We start from the raw sequence: 17,403 nt of genomic DNA, 5'->3' as shown, positions 1-17,403 counted from the left end.
CCATGTTGTTGTCCTAACAATGAACAAATTAATTAAAAAACTCAACATTAACACACGAATGTGCAAAGAGCACATTCCAAAGCCAGTGCTGTGGTAAAGCAAGTGTTTGTCCGCAGGGAGGGAAGGGGATTCTGTGAATCATCAGGAACAGAGAAAGGTTATTTCTGGCAGCCTACATGCTAACGTAAACAGGATCCGTTTCTCCTTTTAAAGTTCCGTGCCAACAGAACTATTGAAATGTCATTTCCCACCAGAGGAGACTTTTTTTTTTTGTAATCATTAAAAAATACATTAAAAAAAGGGAACCATAGAGCAAGAGACTATTGTGTTCCCGAGCTGGCAGCTGGTAGAGTAGCCCCTGTGTTTGCATTGGCATTTTGCTCCAGATGTTGTCTTCCTTTTGTCAAAGGGAAAAACTGAGGCTGACAGATGCTCTTGGGTCACCAGGGCCCCAGTTGGACTTCATTTGGCTTTCCTTGCTAGAGAGAAAGGAGCATGTTTTTGTAGTTGTGCTTCAAAGGTCCACTTCAGCTTGGCTGCTCCTCAGTTAGCAAACTGCTGGTAAAAGGCAAGTTTGACCCTCTCAATGTGATGGCAAAGTTTAATAGCTGGCCCAAGCTTCAAGTCCATACACTCCTGAACGGTGGGCAGGGTCAGCAGCAGCAGCGCCTGGCCGTCGATTTCCTGTCAGAAGACAAAAAACTCTGTAGTGACTTTGCATTTTTATTTTCCCTGCTCCTTCAGCGTTGACTTGCTGTAATTTCAGATTCATGATTGTTTGTGAATTAGATGTTTCTTTCATGCTACTCCAGACAGCTTAAAAAAAAATAAAAATCTCTCTCACAACAAATTAACTCCTTTCTTAAAATGTCAGCTCAAATTCACTGGCTAAGGGACTGAACCTCATGAGATGCTATTTTTAAAACATAAATCTAATTACAGAAACCAAGAAAATTTAATGCAGAAGGTCACTTTACCTAACCTTTGCATCTTTTTAGAGAAACAGAAGTTCTACAAGGAAAAGTACTTCTTCTGGAAGATTTATCACGAATCATACCCATCAGTGGTTCCAGTGATGGAGTTTTAATTGATTAAAGTTTTTTGTGGCAAATTTTAACCAAGATACAAGAACAATGTTAACCTGACTCATATTTGTACTCCAGTTGTCATACTTCAACACAAAAATGTTCACTTGCTGTGCGGCTGTACAACACTGATACCTTCAGTCAGTCTGCAGAATGGAAAACATTTATCATTTGGAAAAGTCAACACAAGTGGCAAAACCGTAGCTCCTAGAAAACAGGCTCCTACGTTCATGCTGCTTGGTTGCAGGCACTCTCTACAGTTTTGGGATTCGGATGCCTCACAGACCAAAACATCCTCCACCAAGTACTAAGAAAAATTCTGGCCATTCCTTTAACCCTCCTCTCCCAAACTGCAGAATGTTGTCTGTGCATTTGTTTCCTCAAAACCCTACGGCAATATGTAAACTAGGTTATTTTTGTGATTCATTAGAGGATAAGAAGCAAAGTAACAGATTCAACATTTTAACAGACAGAAAATCATACCTGATCAAGGAAAATTCTCGCCAGTGGTGCACAGTCAGTGGATTTGAGGAATCGTACAACGTCAGCCACGCTCCATTCCAGAGGGTTACTGTCCAGCTGCAGCTTTTCAGCAACTTCCATCTTTATGTCCTAGACAAGCCACCCAGCACAAAAACATATTACGCTTGCAATGGACCAACACTCCCCTCTACTCCCCTACACTCAAACATTCAGCTGACAAAGAAAGCTCTAATGAGAGCTCAGCCTGCAGAGGTTTCCTGGTTAGCAGAGGTGTGAGAACAGCACTGTGCTGAGGGTGGAGGCTATAGCATCGTTAGCGTCAGTAAGCAGGGATCTAAAACCAGATTTGGTTGACACCACATCACTGCTCAGGTTGAACCAAGAGGAGGGCTAACAGCTGGGAAATGCAAAGTTCACCATTCTGTCTACAGCTTTCTGTTTAGTCTTTATTACAGTCCTGTAATAAAAATAATTTATTATTATTATTATTATTATTATTACTATTGTTAAATTCTGTAGTGTCTTCACAATGCCCTTCATGGGGTAACAGAGTATTTTATGAGAACACATGTAGGATGGTTAATACTCCCAAGATATTAGTGCTTGCCCAACAGTGAGCAAGCTAGAACACAAATCTACATTTGAAGTTACCTTTGGCGAAGGAGGTTTATTTTCATCATCAGAAAAGGAAAAGGTCCTGAGTTTCCTCTTCCGCTTGTCTCGGTCCTGAGCCAGGGAATGAGACAGTTCACTCTGTGTAGGAGAGGATGACAGTGATTTCTTCTCCGATACCTCTGATTCCTCAAGCAATTCGTCTTGGTGCTCTGAGGTACTATCCTCAGTCAGAGATTCTTCATCTACCTCATCCTGGTCATCTTCCTCTTCTCCTCCACTGCCCTGAAGAGGTAGGAAAAAAAAAAAAGTGATGAAATTAAAAAACAAAACAAAAAAAAAGTGAAGTTTAGGACAAAAGCTACAATTGCCACCCACTTGTCAGCTGTAACCTGAGGTTACAGGAAACTAACAGTGTGTTGTTTCAAATGTAGCTGGTGGAAGATCAGATACCGTGTCTATTAAAGTTGTTGGCAGTCTCATACCTGAGGAGATCCAGCTGGAGTGTTATCCACTGAAGCAGAAGAACGTTTTTTCTTATGAACAAAAAAATGTTTTCGTCTCTTCCGTCTTTTATTTGGTTTCTTCATGGCTACTTCCAGGTTACTGTGGCCACCCGGAGGCCTACCTATCCGCTTGTTTTTCCGCTTTCCATAATAGTGGGCTATCAGGACAGAAGAAAGGAGCACCATGTTGAAATGCACCTTCAATGTCGTTAGTTACGTTTGTCCATCACCAGGACTGGAAAAATCAGTGGAAGGACATTTCCCAATAGAAATCCCAATTCTGCAAAACTTCAAAATGAGTATGTCTATATTTTCCTCTTCAGTTTGGTTTAAGGAAAAAGAGTTACTAATCAATTGTATTTCTCCTATAAAGATTTACTTCCTCTATGTCCGAGAAGCCAGAAAAGATCAGATTTTGTACAAAAACCATGAGCCACAGACAATTTAATGGTGCTTTTTCTGATGTTTTGTAGTTTTTAAACATGGCCTCAATACATTGTTTGTTCTCACGGCGTCAAATGGTGAAAGCTAGCTTAAAAAAACCCTAAAAAACCTAAAAGCTAAGAAAAGAGCTTGAAGGTGTTTTAGTTTGTTCCACAACAAATTGGCAAAAGCAATTACAATGCCACTTCAATTACAATGTTAGAGTGAGTTTTTGTCCCAAAAGTTGCCTTAAGGTGATAAAGCTTTAAGCACACAACAAGTTAAGCCATGGTTCTGCCACTTAATACAGAATTAATGTTTTCTGCCCTACACACTGGCACATGGATATTTTGTAGGCCTATGTATGCAGCGCTTGAGCTGCTCCTTGTGTAAGCAAAGCAGTGTATTTTGGATTCCTTCTGGAGCAACTAAAGTATAACACCCCAAGCTCCACCTGAGTTTGAGATTAGTGGTCTACTCACTGTATTTAGTCTTTGTCAGGACAGAGCAGTTCTCTGAACACTTATCCAGCACCATCTGAGGGCCGAAGAGGTTTGGACAACATTCCAGCTTGATGCATGTTTTTCTACAGAAATCTGCCACTCGATCTGCCGTCCTCACAACTTCCACAGTTGCACGGTAGCTCTTCCCTTTGTACCTAGCATTGAAAATACCACCATAATTCAGGAATCCTTCAATTACCAGGATAAAAGTACTTCATTGAGAGGTGTACATGAATATTGCTTTGAGATCAAACTCTGGGAAAACCTGAGCAGTGAGGAACTTTATGGCCTGATAAGTCCAGGAAACAAGTAGTCCTCTCTCTTGTGACAGATACTCAAGCAAAGAAACAAAGCCAGCACCAGAGAGATGCCTGCAATACCAAACACAGCAACACTGCCCTGCCAGCGACTATAAAATACCATCTGAGAGGACTAGCCTAGAGTTTAGATATTTTGCTTCCTCTGTTCACAGATGGTTTGTTGTTCTTTCTTTGTTTTTATTGGACTGCAGAAGTGTCCACTCTGATTTAGACAGCTGGTCCCTAAACCAAGACAGAGTGCACCAATTCAGCTAATAATAAAGGTAACAGCAGACAGCTGCTAGTGAGCCATTCTACGCACATACCACGGCAAACAAATGAACTACTGTCATATTTCCTATCAGTTTTCATCTAACTGCTAAACAATTCATCTGGACAGTCACTTGCCATGACTCCACGTATTGCTCCTGTTTGATTTAAATTAAGAAAAGATTTCTTTTTGTTCATCAGCTCTGCCATGACACTGACAGAGCTGCATGGTGAATTATCTGCCAGAGTCATTCATCATTTCTGCTTTGTTCTCCCAGCAGAGCTACTGGCACGTGCTCATATCTGTTAGGGATGTCTCAGGCCTGCAAGTATCTAGTTAATGCACTGAAAAAAAGAGCTATATCATCATAGTCCAGATAGCCCCGGTGTCATTATTGTGACAAAACAAACTTCAGTGAAACCAATTTTTTTTTCTCTATTCTTCAGCTACATCTTCTATTTACATTAAGCTTTCACATGATCTTCCTATTGTCTACATCCAGAGCAATCCTTCAATATATGGAAAGGTGTCTTATTGAACATGAAACTGATCCAACAAAAGAGCTACTGACATGTTCAAAACTATGTAGGAAAGTGGGCTATGGCACTGGGAAAATCTAATCTTTAGTACGCAAACACAGTGACCTAATTACAAGACCAACACTAGACTAGAAAGAAATATCTGGATTTATCAAAGATATGTATATATGATCACTGCCTTTTTTCCTAGCCACAAAATAATCTTGCAAAGTAGCTCTAACCCATCAGCAGGAAAACTAGGGAGTGCTTTAGTGTAGGCTGTTGTAGATGGACTTCCACGTCAGGTCATTTCAGAGCACCGCTATAAGTTAAATTCAAGGGAATCTTCTTCCACCGAGAAATTTGTGTGGAAACGCCATGAAGTCTGAGCAGCTTCCTAAGCAGTATGTGCTTCTGCTTTAAAATACTGGCAATTATCTTCAAGTGAATTAAATTATCTTAAACCTCTCCTGCAGGTCTGCCAGTGTATATGCTATGTTGTGCCAATACCATTCTTACTTCACCACTAACTGCTTACAGGCCAGTGGTAAAGCACACCGGGCATATTAAGGAGCATTAAAATCAGATGCACTTCACCAGAAATTCATAAAGATGTTGATAAAGATTTGGAAGTTTAATGGCTGTCAGCATCTTGATATGCTATAGGCAGTTTTTTCCTTCTCTGAAATGTGAGAAGTTAAAGCACAGACTGCAGAGAACACTGCTGTTGGGATCAACTAAGCAAAGAACAGGACAAAAATTTACTTGGCTTTTAGGGTCTCTCCATGCCCATGCCACGCAGCCTCTTCATCCAACTGCAGCTCTCGCAGGACACGGCTGGGTTTGTAAGCTGCATTGATCAATAAAGTGAGAACCTACAGTAAGGGAGGGAAGAGGAGAAAATACATTTAAGTTATTTGTACAATAAATCTGTTTTAAAGTGCCAGGGTAGCATAGGAAATTACTTCTATTCATCCAAATTATCTAGCATCAAAGCACTCATTCACAGCAGGATGATAGATACCTCCCGAGACTGCCAAAATGAAAACTGAAAGCAGTCGACTCTTTGGGCCTTGCCAAACCTTCAGAATTTGACTGCAGAGTCACGAGTGTATCTAACAATTTCCAAGTCATTGCCCTTGAATTACACATCACTAAATTAAACCCTGGGGCTGAATACCACAAAACTTGCATAACCTTGGGTAAATCGGAGCGATTATCTTAGAGATTGTTTGACATGTGAAGATGTGCCAAAAAATGCTGCAGGATTTTGCGGCCTGCCAACCTACTACTTGCTACAAAATCATACTGCAGAATCTTAAGCTCTCTACTGTTCTGCTTTCATGAACTATGATAAGGCTTGTACTATAATAAAATGAGAATTTCTCTGGTGCTGTAAAGTAATTAAAAATTGTGAATAGCCTGAAGTTAGGATAGTACAAAATGTGCATTCAAATTGTTTTTCTTATTTTCAGTACGTGCTTATTCCAAGGCATTCCCCTAATGTAACAAACTCACAGCGTCAGTCCTACTAATGTAGCAGTCCTGAGGTCTACAGTTCAAAAGAAAAGTATTAAATATAATGCAAGCACCAAATTCACTTCAGGATTCACACATTGACCAAGAGTCATAATTGAAACGAATATAACTAAGCATCTTGGTTGAAATTTTAGCAACACTCAGCACCTGTATATCAGTAGGATTTGTCCATACTTTATGCTTTCAGGCAGTGAAGCAGGTTGAACCTTCAAGGTTAAATGAAGCTGCCACAGAATTTCACATTTGCTCTTTTGGAGTGCTTACATCAGAGTACTGAAACTTGCAGAAAGGATGGGGTACTTTTCTGTACACGAAAATTGAACTTTTTCAATAATCAGCTTGACTCTTGTCCACCAGACTCTCATTTTACAGCATGTCTGCCAGAAAGTCTTTCTTAAGGTCTCTCCCCATTATGATACGGGGTAGGGAAGGTAAAAATTCCAGAGATTGAGCCAATTCCAGCATTTAAAGTGATCATTTAATGAGAGCTCAAGTGTGCCTTGGGAAACTTTCAGCCTCTCAGGTCAGATAATAACCACCTCATGACCTTTTCGGACATTTCAGAAAAATAATTAATGCATTAAAGTATCTGTAAATTTGCTGTGCAACACCTTCTGGAGAATAGGCTCTTTGGCATTAAAGAACGGCCTCTTCCTCCCCCTTCCCCTCCCTCAGTTACATTAGAAAGCAAAACCACAATTTCATCTGATCTTCACAAATGATACCCAACTTATAAAACAGAGAATTCTTTTAACCTTCCAATTATTGAAAATAGTTTGCCATTTCTACTGAAAAAAAATAATAAAAAAATCTGTATTTCCTCTGTTTTAACACCAACAGCACAAACTGTAAGGAATTTTGGAATTATGTGAAGCTAAATTCTGTTAATTAAAATTGAAGCATTTATTACAGCTATAAAAAGATACTAACTCCTTTGATTGTGGTAATGGCAGGTTACTCTGTTTTAACCTAAAATGAAGTTTAGCAGTAGAAGGCTGACTGTAACTCAGATAAATGAGAGGCTTTTATTCCTTCCAGCCATTCGTAAAACAGTCCATGATTTATACTTGATTTTATATTAAAAACGCTCTTTACTCATTATCAGCTTAAATTTATTAATTACCCATCTATAATTAGAGAGACACTCTAGCTTTCATGACACACTGCTATACGCAGGCCCACTATGCACAACCACCTCACCTCTTTCAGAACAAGAACACAGTTCCCAGGTCCCACAGACTGAGGAAGCTCTGCAATCCTGCCTTTGTTAAGGTAAGGCCCTGAGAAGCACCGGTGGTTGAAGTAGATCTTTGGGCAGCAGTACTTTCCATTAATTACCACTGAGAAATGAGAAAGCAAAGATTTAAATGACACCCTACAACCTCCCCAGCAAAGAATGACTTCTTAATATTTTGCCTGCTGTAAAAAAGGAGGGGAAAAAGTCTTGAATGACATGAAGTTGGGGTAGTTTCAGTGTCACATTTGCAATGAAAGCACTAGTTATTCAAAGTTGCCAAAATATTTTTCATACTTCACACGCAAATTGTCAAACTATAGGAAATAAAGCTGGTAATTTATCAGAAAAGAAACATATCTTCCTGCCTAGTGTGACACTTCATAGTATTACACCAGTAAGAACAGGCAAGAAGATGACAATCCCAACTTTTTGGTAGCAGAAGCACTTCCTGCACAGCAATTATGAATGAATTTTCCAGTCATGTAATTATCTGTCTCTGAAACTCCTGCCACCAGAGAAACTGGCAAAGTTATTCTCCAGTGTTTATCCTAAACTGCACTATCACATTGCTTTGCATTTTTAGACTCTTTTCCCACAATCAGCAAACAAAAGATGCAGCAACTGATGAAGTAAACTTTGAAGAAGTGACATCAAGTTTTCTAAACCTACTGAATGGTTCAATGCTGCCCAAAATTAAAGCTATGAATAATATATATTGCAAGATACTTGTGTATAAACACAAAATTGTTTTACTCTAGCAGTATTGTAGTTTTCCTTGATTGAGAAACACTATCACTTAAAGATTTAAAATTCAGTAGTTGATAACTGGCAGATAAATAAATGAAGTCAAATTTACATTATGACTCTATTAAAAGCCAATTAAAATGCTAAGCAAGCACGAATCATTTCTGTAAAGCTTGCATTTGGTGCAGCTTCAGCTGTGCATTTCACTGTACAGAAAACAGCAGAAGAGGCATTTTGTTGCCAAACAGATAGATCTGTATGACTGTTTCACCAGCAGATGTACTTATTCATCATATTCATTTTTGCAACAGTTTAGAAAATTATTAGATTTTGCCATCTGGCACACAAAGCAGTTTACTGTTTGAACTGTCTTTGTTTATCATAATGATGAAGTTATCATTAAAAACAGACAAACCTGCTTCCCAAAGCTAGAGTCTAACTCAAGAGCACAGATGCAGCGCGCCTGTTATGTTTCTCCCAACATTATTAAACATAACAGGTGACAATAAAAAAATCATCTGCATAGGTCACAGTACACATTTGGCTCCACATATCCTCTGCTGGGAGGAAGGTGTTCCGGTGTGAAAATCTAATTTCCAGCTTTAATGCACATATCAATTGCAGGATACAAATAACTATGTTTTTGTTTGTTTCATTTGTTTTTGAAATTCAACAAATCATCAGGGGATTAAAATCTTCAAACCCTTTCGTCCTCCCCCCTCTCCTAACAGAAGAGTATTGAGCAGCTGAACGATGAGACAACTGAACTGTTACAGGATTTTGTCTTTGTTAGCCTGCTCTCTCTGATCAATACCTGAGTCAGAAGAGTTCAGTTCCTGGTTCTTTAGTCCATCATGAACTGTCCTTGAAGACAAAATTCTGAAAGGAAATGAAGATTGGGAAAAGGGACAGATGGTGAGGATAGTCACCTCGCAGTTACTAGAACCCAACCATTATTTTTTTCCCCCCTCAGGTCCAGCCTTTTCATACCTCTCTTGTTTCACAATAACAACATGCAAGGACTATCAAATGCAATTTGGAATGGACTACTGTACTGCTACAGCTACCAGCAATCCTTCCTTACTTGAATTATATGGGCTACCATGCTGATAAACACACCACATAAAGCTACTGCTAATACCTTGCATTTTCTGCCTCCTTTTAACTTTTCACGGCACAAGGCAGTGTACAGTTTTACCTTATGCATTTTGAAAAAGATGGATTTTAAATAAAATACAACCAAAATGACTCAAGTACTCTGGTGAGAATTCCAGTTACAAAACATGGAAGAACAGTCTGCTCAGTATCTTAGGAGCAATGAAAACTAACAGATCTGGTGTTTGTAAAGCTTTAAGAGTCAAAAAAACCAACTGTTAGGCATTCCACTGACCATTTTTGAACAGGCTCACGTGAAGGAGTTTCATATGCGTGACAGAGTTTATAGATGAATTGTAGATATCAGCAGAACTCTCCTTTTTGGCTTGTCTGGGCCAAATTTAATCTGGGAAGGAACTATTTGAAGTTCATCTACTAAATGACAGCACTTACACAAGCCAAATTTTCTGATCAGCTGTGCAAAATCACAGCTACATGTTAAGGCAACCACATTTTCTAAATGTTTACATTATAGAAACTGTATTATTTGAGAAGAGAATACAACCAAAAGGAATCCAGTAATTAATCACCATTAAAAAAAAGCTCAAGCACAAAATTATAAACATAGTCTTAAGATCAGTTTTCTTAAATGAATAGTTTTTCTTAAATGCTCACAATACTCACAGATAATGCAATCTTTTAAAAATTAATTTTAATCTCAGAACTTCAATGACTTGACCTATTCAATAATTCAGCTGAGCTGCACTAGCATTGTTAAAAAACAAATTCCATGCATTCTATCTTCTTCTATGGCAGTGCAAGAGATCTTTTTCAACATCAACAGAAACTACCAGCATTAAAGCTAAGATAAATGGATTGTGGAATCTCTCAACCCTCACTATAGCACTTCTGTAAAGCTAAATCTCCCCTAAGACAACATACTTTACCAATTAGAAAAAGGGAAAAAAAACAAACTCCAACAAAAATTAAAAGCAAAAAAATCTGTTACTTACTGTTTTTCTGGTTGAACTACTGCAATTTTTTTCTGCTTGTTTACTGAAAGGAAGAAGAAGAAAATATAAACAGCAAAGTACAGGAGGCAAACAAATGAAACTTCTAGTACAATATATACTAGATTCATCTCCTCTGAGTTGTATGCCAAAAAGAACCTATGTTCAGTCACCTGTCAGTGTCAGACGGTTAAACCATCTACACTAGAGACATGCTGGCCCATGTAATTTCAAGTAACCCAAAAGGTTTACTTCAACTTTCACTACAAATTAATTAAATCAGGCATGCACATCCTCAGTCTTCTAGGAAATGTCACCTTTCGTGCATCTTTGTTTGCACCATAGACCTTAAACTACCTGTAATACCAGTCAAAAAAGAATGATATGCTTTCCTTTCCAGCACCCAAAGGTGCTGAAACCTAACCAAAGGTTATGTTCATAGTCCTTACTCATCACTTTACTGGCACAGGGAACTGCAACACCTTTTGACACTAAAATGGAATTAAATCAGCTGGTTAGAAACATATATGACTTAGTCCAATTGCTATGGAGGAAAATACTGTTGCAACTTAGAAAGTCAACAGTTGACAGTTCCACATGCTAATTCTGGTTTTCACAATCAGGTAGTAATATTAAACAAGGTAATGCAGTATGTGCCTTCTCAGCAATTTCAGGCTTTGTCCCCAACAAACTTCTGGATTTTTTTTTTTTTTTTTAAAGCATCTTTTCTCTAATTAGGTTCCCTCCATCCTTCCTTCTCTGTCCTTGGCAGCGCAGACACGTCTCAGACTAGATTCACTTGCTTTGACTTGCAGTGACAGCTCACTCCAATCTTACAATGTTATTATCTTACTTAATAAACATTCAGCAAGTTCTTCAGTTTCTTCAACTCCCATTAAACATAAACAGAGAGCATTAAACAGGTGAGAGAAGACACCATCTTATGCTACTTACTAGTGTAGTTAAAATAGGTAGGATTTATTTTTCCACATTTTGTCATTAAGGCATCATAACCATCTGGCCCATTTAGAAAGTTAGTCCTGTTAATTTCAACTCCAAAATGTATACACACTTAACACCATTTGGTTACGGCATTAATTTTACTTGCCTAAGTGCAAAGGTTCAATCAGGGTCAGACACATGGCAAGAACAGCTCACACAAAAGTATATGCATGGCACTGGTGTGTGTGCATACACACAGATAAGATTTCTTTATTGTGACTACTGGATCATTTCCACGTGCTCGTGCAGTGTGCAAGGGTCTCAAGCCAACACTGCCCATTTTGGAGTTGTATGGATTCCAACTGGACCTAACAGCCAGGGGAACAGTTGCACAAGGCATAGATTCTCTGTAGATGGGGAGTGTTTCCAAATTGAGTGATGCTTGCAGTAATTCTGCAGCAGCCTGCTCTTGAAGGTCTTGCCATCTCTGTCAACCCAGCTAACCACTGCAAACAGAACAGAACTGATACCTATTGCTTTGCGAGGAGGTCTGAGCTGATATCCATTTGTCTCACACCAACCCACTGGAAATATATTCATTGATTCCACACTCACGATACAGTCAGGGACGGGCTTCTTGGAGCCTGTTCAGTTTAGAGAAGCAAAAATTGAAACAACTCATAAAAATAAAAAAATTAATTTGGTTAATGCTTGCTATACATTTGCCAGTGAAGTTGCTTTTACTTATGGTGTATCTGGAACACAATATCAATTGTTTATTCATCCTCTTTTATTGACTAGATTCTCTCCTGAACTCATTGGCTTCCTTCTAAAGACTGGAGATGGGAATTTGCCAGCCACAGTTCAGCAAAGATGCACAGTGCATAGTAAGTGCATGCTGATGTACTTCCAATCAAGAAATGGGATTATAATGGAGAATGGCTGACACAGGCCTATTCTATCTTAATGAAGAACCCCTCTAAAAGTTTTCTTCCTAGGTCTGGTCAAAGCTTCTCAGAATGCAAGTCACTCATCCGTAAAAACGTTACAAGGCTCTTGCTTTCCAAGACTCTGATCAGCACTTCACACAGTGCACTAGCCTAGCATTGACACACTGCAATGCACAAATGCCATTTTTTCCTGGCTTAAATAAGCACTACCATCCCAGGTTAACTGGGAAGTAGACAATGCAAATGAGTTTTTGCTGTGTTTTCATTGAGGAAACACTGTCTGCATTCAGCAGGCAGTGCACTTGCTCCAGATACTCTTCAGGTGTGATGATGGCACTACAGAAGAATCAATGCAAGTGCTACTCCCCCACATCATGATGCTTACCCTCCAGCTGAAGCCAGAGGTAGGAATCTTTCAATTTGGTGACTGTAGCAATGCAAACTTCTTCAGGATCAACTGGGTTCACAGCCTCAAGTTTCATATTCTCTTTAAATCCATGGTCTGAAGTTAACTAGGAAAAAGAGCACTTCACTAAAGTACCATCTATATATCCAGTGTATGATACGAATAGCCATGAATAGGAGCAACACATAAAAGTCTCAGTGTCTGAGTAACACAGAAAGATACTCATGCAGTCAAAGAATGTTTCAGATAATTAGCACATTGAATACAAGTAAGAAATATAATGAACTATAAAGGATTTAAGTTAAAAAAGGCTCTACAGACAGAGCTAGAAAAGAACATGTTTGTACTCAAAAACAGGGATGCTGAGACTCACTGAAAGGACTGAGTGCATTCTAAGCAACCAGGAATTCTCTGCTGCTTGCTACCTAAGTGATAAGTCTGACAAATAGGCTGACCAGGCTCTCTGTTCTATTATGTTAGCTTGGAAATTCATTTTATGTATGCAAACATCCCTGCCTCATTCAAGCGAGTTCTGGCAGATAGCAAAGGAAGCTTTCTTTTAATTTTACGTTTTTTGGATAAGCAGGATTTCACTTTATTCACCAATTTAGTCTCCATTTATTGAAAAATTCCTAAAACATAAGAATGGGTATTTATCCAGCTCTGAAGTGCCTGAATTAAAGAAGTTCACAGCCAGACAGAAGACTTCTTCCCAGAGCCACTCTGCAACATAATTACAGGATCAATACATTACAAATTCTGCAACTAGCCTACAGTGATCAACTCTTCTCAGAAAAGGGATAATAAATTCAATGACCTGTTCTAAGATTCCATAGCTTACAAGACAGAACCAAGGGCAACAAGAATTCATAGCCAGTAACACTCTTCAAAAAATGGTAATTATTCATTTTAATTTCTTCCCCTCAGCACTGCAATAGCCCAAGTATTGTAAATGGAATTGGAAGGCAAGTGCTAATAGTACCCTTTTCTGCTTGACAAGGTATTCTACTTTGGGAGACAGCAATACTGTCACTGAACCAACAAAAGCCCAGAATGTAGCAAGTATTTCAGGCACTGATTAATGTAAAATGATTACTTGGTACTAATTTAAGATGACTTGGTATTGATCAATGCAATGGAATTAATTTTTCAAGCTGAAAGGAAGGAAGATTGAAAAGAGTACACTAAGTAAATGAAAACAAGGTCTATTACAAGGCCCTGTTTCCATAATTACAGGAAGGCCAAGGATTGATACTGTTTTATGACTATTCCATGGACTCTTACACATCTCAGATTTACAACACACTCATTTCTTTTCTTTTCAATCTGCTTTATCACAACTGAAGCATTTGGTCCACCACTTACTTATCTACGATGCTGGCATGCACCTACTACTGTTCACATACATTTGCACTTTCTTAACTCTTCCACTCCATTAGTTATCACAGATACTTTACATAAAAAGCATGCAAAGGTTCTTCTCCCTGGAATCAAGAGTGTCATTCATGCAACAGAAGAGAGATTTTTCTGCAAGAGAACCTTACCGAAGGGAAGCAGCTCTGGGGAGCTGCCTCAGCACCACATTGTTTGAGGTAGTCTGCCCAGTCAAAGTCCTGCCCAGGATAACCTAGGTGAAGAAAAAGCAAAGGGGTTAGTTTAACAGCATGAGAATAAATGACTCAGTTCAAGCTGACATGAAGTATAGATCACTGAAATCTGTTTGGGTCATTCAAGTTTGTCAGCTGACTAGGGCTCCACTGAGCCATCTGAGGTCACTCCATAGCATGGTTCTCAAATATTTGAGATAGCCTCTTTATTTTCATCGCTGAGGGGCTTTGGGCACTTCCCCACCTTGGCTCCCATTTTTGACTTGAAATGGCATCAAACTAAAAGTGATTTCACAAAGACCAATCTGAAGCATGAATCAAGTACATCTGCTAAGCAGACAAGGGCAGCAATTGAAACAGGGAAGCGTTTGCACCCTTTTCCCAGGGCACAGATGAAATTCCGGTAAAGTTTCTGCAAAATTACTGCATCCAATGTCATGTCGGCTCTGAATTTTTTATTTTTTTTTTTTTTAAATAGTGCACCCAAAATGTGCTCAATACCAACATATTACTCTCTAAAACACATGTTAAATACCAAGTCATTAAAGAAAGCAGTTAGTTGTCCTAATAGGCTCATCAAGTTTGCTAATAGCTTTAAATTTGCATACATGTTTGAAGGAAAGTCTTAACATGGAGTCTAATCAGGAGACAAAGCATCTCTCCAAGAAAAAGAGAAATTAAATTCTCCTTAGAGGAAATACTTTGCTTCCCTGTGATCTAGTAAAAAGCAAGTAACTGAAAGGAACTGGGTGCAGAAGTGTGCTGCCACAATAGTTTAAGGCTGGCAGTAAATTAGCAAGGAGAAAACTGTGCAGTTATTCCAGTAGTACCTTGGAAGCACTCCTCTACAAGAGATGCCTGTGATAAGGGTTTAGGAAATCACACAAAATTTTAAAAGTAGTCTAAGAACATAGTAGTAAGATGACAATCTAAAAACATAAAGTTCAGCTACCCTTCAGAGAGAGCCTAACCACAGAAGGACCTATTTATTTTTCTCAGTTTTATCAGTGCCAGTAGGACTCTTGAGACAATTCACAATGCCCAACATTTCCAGGGGGCCTACAAGAAGAGAAGCTTAAAATCTTTGTCAGCTCCAGTCACATGCCTAGAAAGTGAGATTTCATCTTTTGCATGCAAAATTGTAGATAATGCTGGGCCAAGCAAAGCCACTTTTTGTACCTTACCCAAGGAAAGGCAAGAGACAAACCACCTATGCTCTTTGCTCCTCTGATGTCATGAGCAGCTAAACCAAAATATTCTGAATTCTGAGGTGGTGAATAAGAGTACTGAGTTCCTAGTTTTACAATACCATTGACATTTCCATTGTGAGAAAATGCATAAATATTTCAATAGCTGAGGATTGCTCTACAATTCCCTTATGTCCTGAAGCAATGTTGCAGCAATCTGCTACCTTGCCTGATAGGTCCTTGGAAAAAAAAAAACAACTTCATTAATTTCTAAGTGATAAGACACTCTAAAAATATTGTAAGACATTGAATAACAACGCTCCATTTTGACCAGAAGCAAAAATCCAATGCGAAGACTATAGGCTTCTGATATCACGTTAATTAATGCTGAAAACAACATTGCCTTCAGCCCTGGAACACATTCTCCATTCGTTCAGGTGTTCGGGTTTTTATGCATGACCAGCATTCCCAGCCACTGCCACCTTCTCTAATCCCGGCATACACCCAGGAAACTTCAGTTTCACTAATTCAAAGCTTCTGTTTCTCAGAATGTGATCTTTTTTGTTCTTTGTTTGTTCTACCACATGTGGTTCTTTTGCAAAAGTGTTGTCCTAAACATAGCACTCTAGGGGTTGGCAATCTACTTCCCTCAAAGAGGACCAAGCATGACAAGCTTGCACAAACATACCTGGTGGGGGACTGAGATGCAAGCCGTTCTTCAGACTCCACTGCACAGGGAAAATACCAGCACTGTTGACATGACAAATATAAGACTGGCTGCTTGTACGCTCTGGTCTCAAGTCATCAATTTCTATCATGAAAAAGTTTTCATTGTATACCTGCAGTTAGCCAAAAGAGAATCACGTGGTCTTGTAAGTAGCAGATTCTGATCTGCTGCTCCCTCTCCCCCAGTTTGGTAACTTTATTAAACAGCAACACTTCACAGTGGAAACCCTTTACCTTTAAATACTGTGAGGGTAATAAATAAATAAACAAATAGAGAGATAAAATTAAAGAAAATCTATAGGATTCATAAAGTAGCAGGACTCACCTACATTATCTGGAAACTTCACAAAAAGAGGTAATAATAAAATACAATGTATGAGCACTTAAAAAATCAGGTGATCTAGTGCTGTATGAAATTTTATGAAAAATGCAGAGAAATTAGAGTTTCTGGTCTTATTACCATTCTGTAATAACAAAACTGCTTATTTCAACAAGGCTGAACTGTGTCCTAGGATGGACTGTCACAAGTAAAACCACTACACTCCTGAAGTAACTAGGAGCATGACAAGAAAATACCAAGGAAATTATTTTGCTTTGCATGGAACTGGTTGCACCTTTTTAGTAATAACTGAGCATCTTATTTGAAGAAACTGTATGTTAGAGTTTAAGAGAGAGATCACCAAAAAGTAAGATACCATATTGAGGTACTATCTGTCCTAAAGAAAAAGCAACAATTCCTGGAAAATAAAAGAAGATTTAAAAGTATGTCCAAGTTTTATGTTGTACAGCAACATTTTGGTTTACTACATCAAAGTAGGTCTCTCTAGAACCTTTCACCTATTTACTAAAACAGGAAGATAGAAGTCGCTCAAAACCAGATTATGTTGGGGAGTTTTCGTTTCAACTTTTAAATTCATGTATGGGCCCTTGTTTGAAAAAAAGGGTATTTAAACATCAGAGCTTGTACAGAGTAGTGATATTAACTATTGCAAAAGCAAAACTCCAAAACCTATCTTCAAGGGGATACTTAGATTATGATGATTATATCTAATTTTAATAATCTGGGTTTGACAATTTCAGTCATTTGACCTTCTGAGCTTGTATCTTTGTGGAACTTTCCTCATGTCTTCAGCATTAGCAGTTTATTTATTTTTTTGTCTTGCATCCTGTCCCGTAAGGGAGACAAACAAAATACTTAATTTGAAAACTAGTTCAAGATTTCAAGATAACCAATTAATGAGAATTTCCTGAGCATTTTAA

The 17,403-nt window shown here is 38.6% G+C and overlaps 1 protein-coding gene across 1 annotated transcript in view; it reads right to left on the bottom strand.

Annotated features, from left to right (window-relative positions):
• Positions 1-293: 293 nt before the first annotated feature.
• Positions 294-17,403, bottom strand: part of SFMBT1 (Scm like with four mbt domains 1) — a 32,900-nt gene continuing 15,790 nt past the window's right edge. The window contains exons 8-20 of the mRNA XM_010168577.1: positions 16,106-16,256; positions 14,168-14,250; positions 12,603-12,729; positions 11,798-11,911; positions 10,329-10,371; positions 9,035-9,099; positions 7,440-7,579; positions 5,466-5,575; positions 3,592-3,767; positions 2,666-2,844; positions 2,220-2,465; positions 1,569-1,697; positions 294-684 (exon numbers count right to left, since the gene is read on the bottom strand). Of these exons, the coding sequence (XP_010166879.1) occupies positions 544-684; positions 1,569-1,697; positions 2,220-2,465; positions 2,666-2,844; positions 3,592-3,767; positions 5,466-5,575; positions 7,440-7,579; positions 9,035-9,099; positions 10,329-10,371; positions 11,798-11,911; positions 12,603-12,729; positions 14,168-14,250; positions 16,106-16,256 (1,704 nt within the window). The 3' untranslated portion in view covers positions 294-543. The remainder of the gene's footprint in view (positions 685-1,568; positions 1,698-2,219; positions 2,466-2,665; positions 2,845-3,591; positions 3,768-5,465; positions 5,576-7,439; positions 7,580-9,034; positions 9,100-10,328; positions 10,372-11,797; positions 11,912-12,602; positions 12,730-14,167; positions 14,251-16,105; positions 16,257-17,403) is intronic.

The sequence above is a fragment of the Antrostomus carolinensis genome, unplaced genomic scaffold (genome assembly GCF_000700745.2).
Source record: "Antrostomus carolinensis isolate BGI_N321 unplaced genomic scaffold, ASM70074v2 scaffold24585, whole genome shotgun sequence".
NCBI lineage: Eukaryota > Metazoa > Chordata > Aves > Caprimulgiformes > Caprimulgidae > Antrostomus > Antrostomus carolinensis.
The sequence above is the reverse complement of the archived record's forward strand: the minus strand, read 5'-3'. Positions and strand labels throughout refer to the sequence as shown.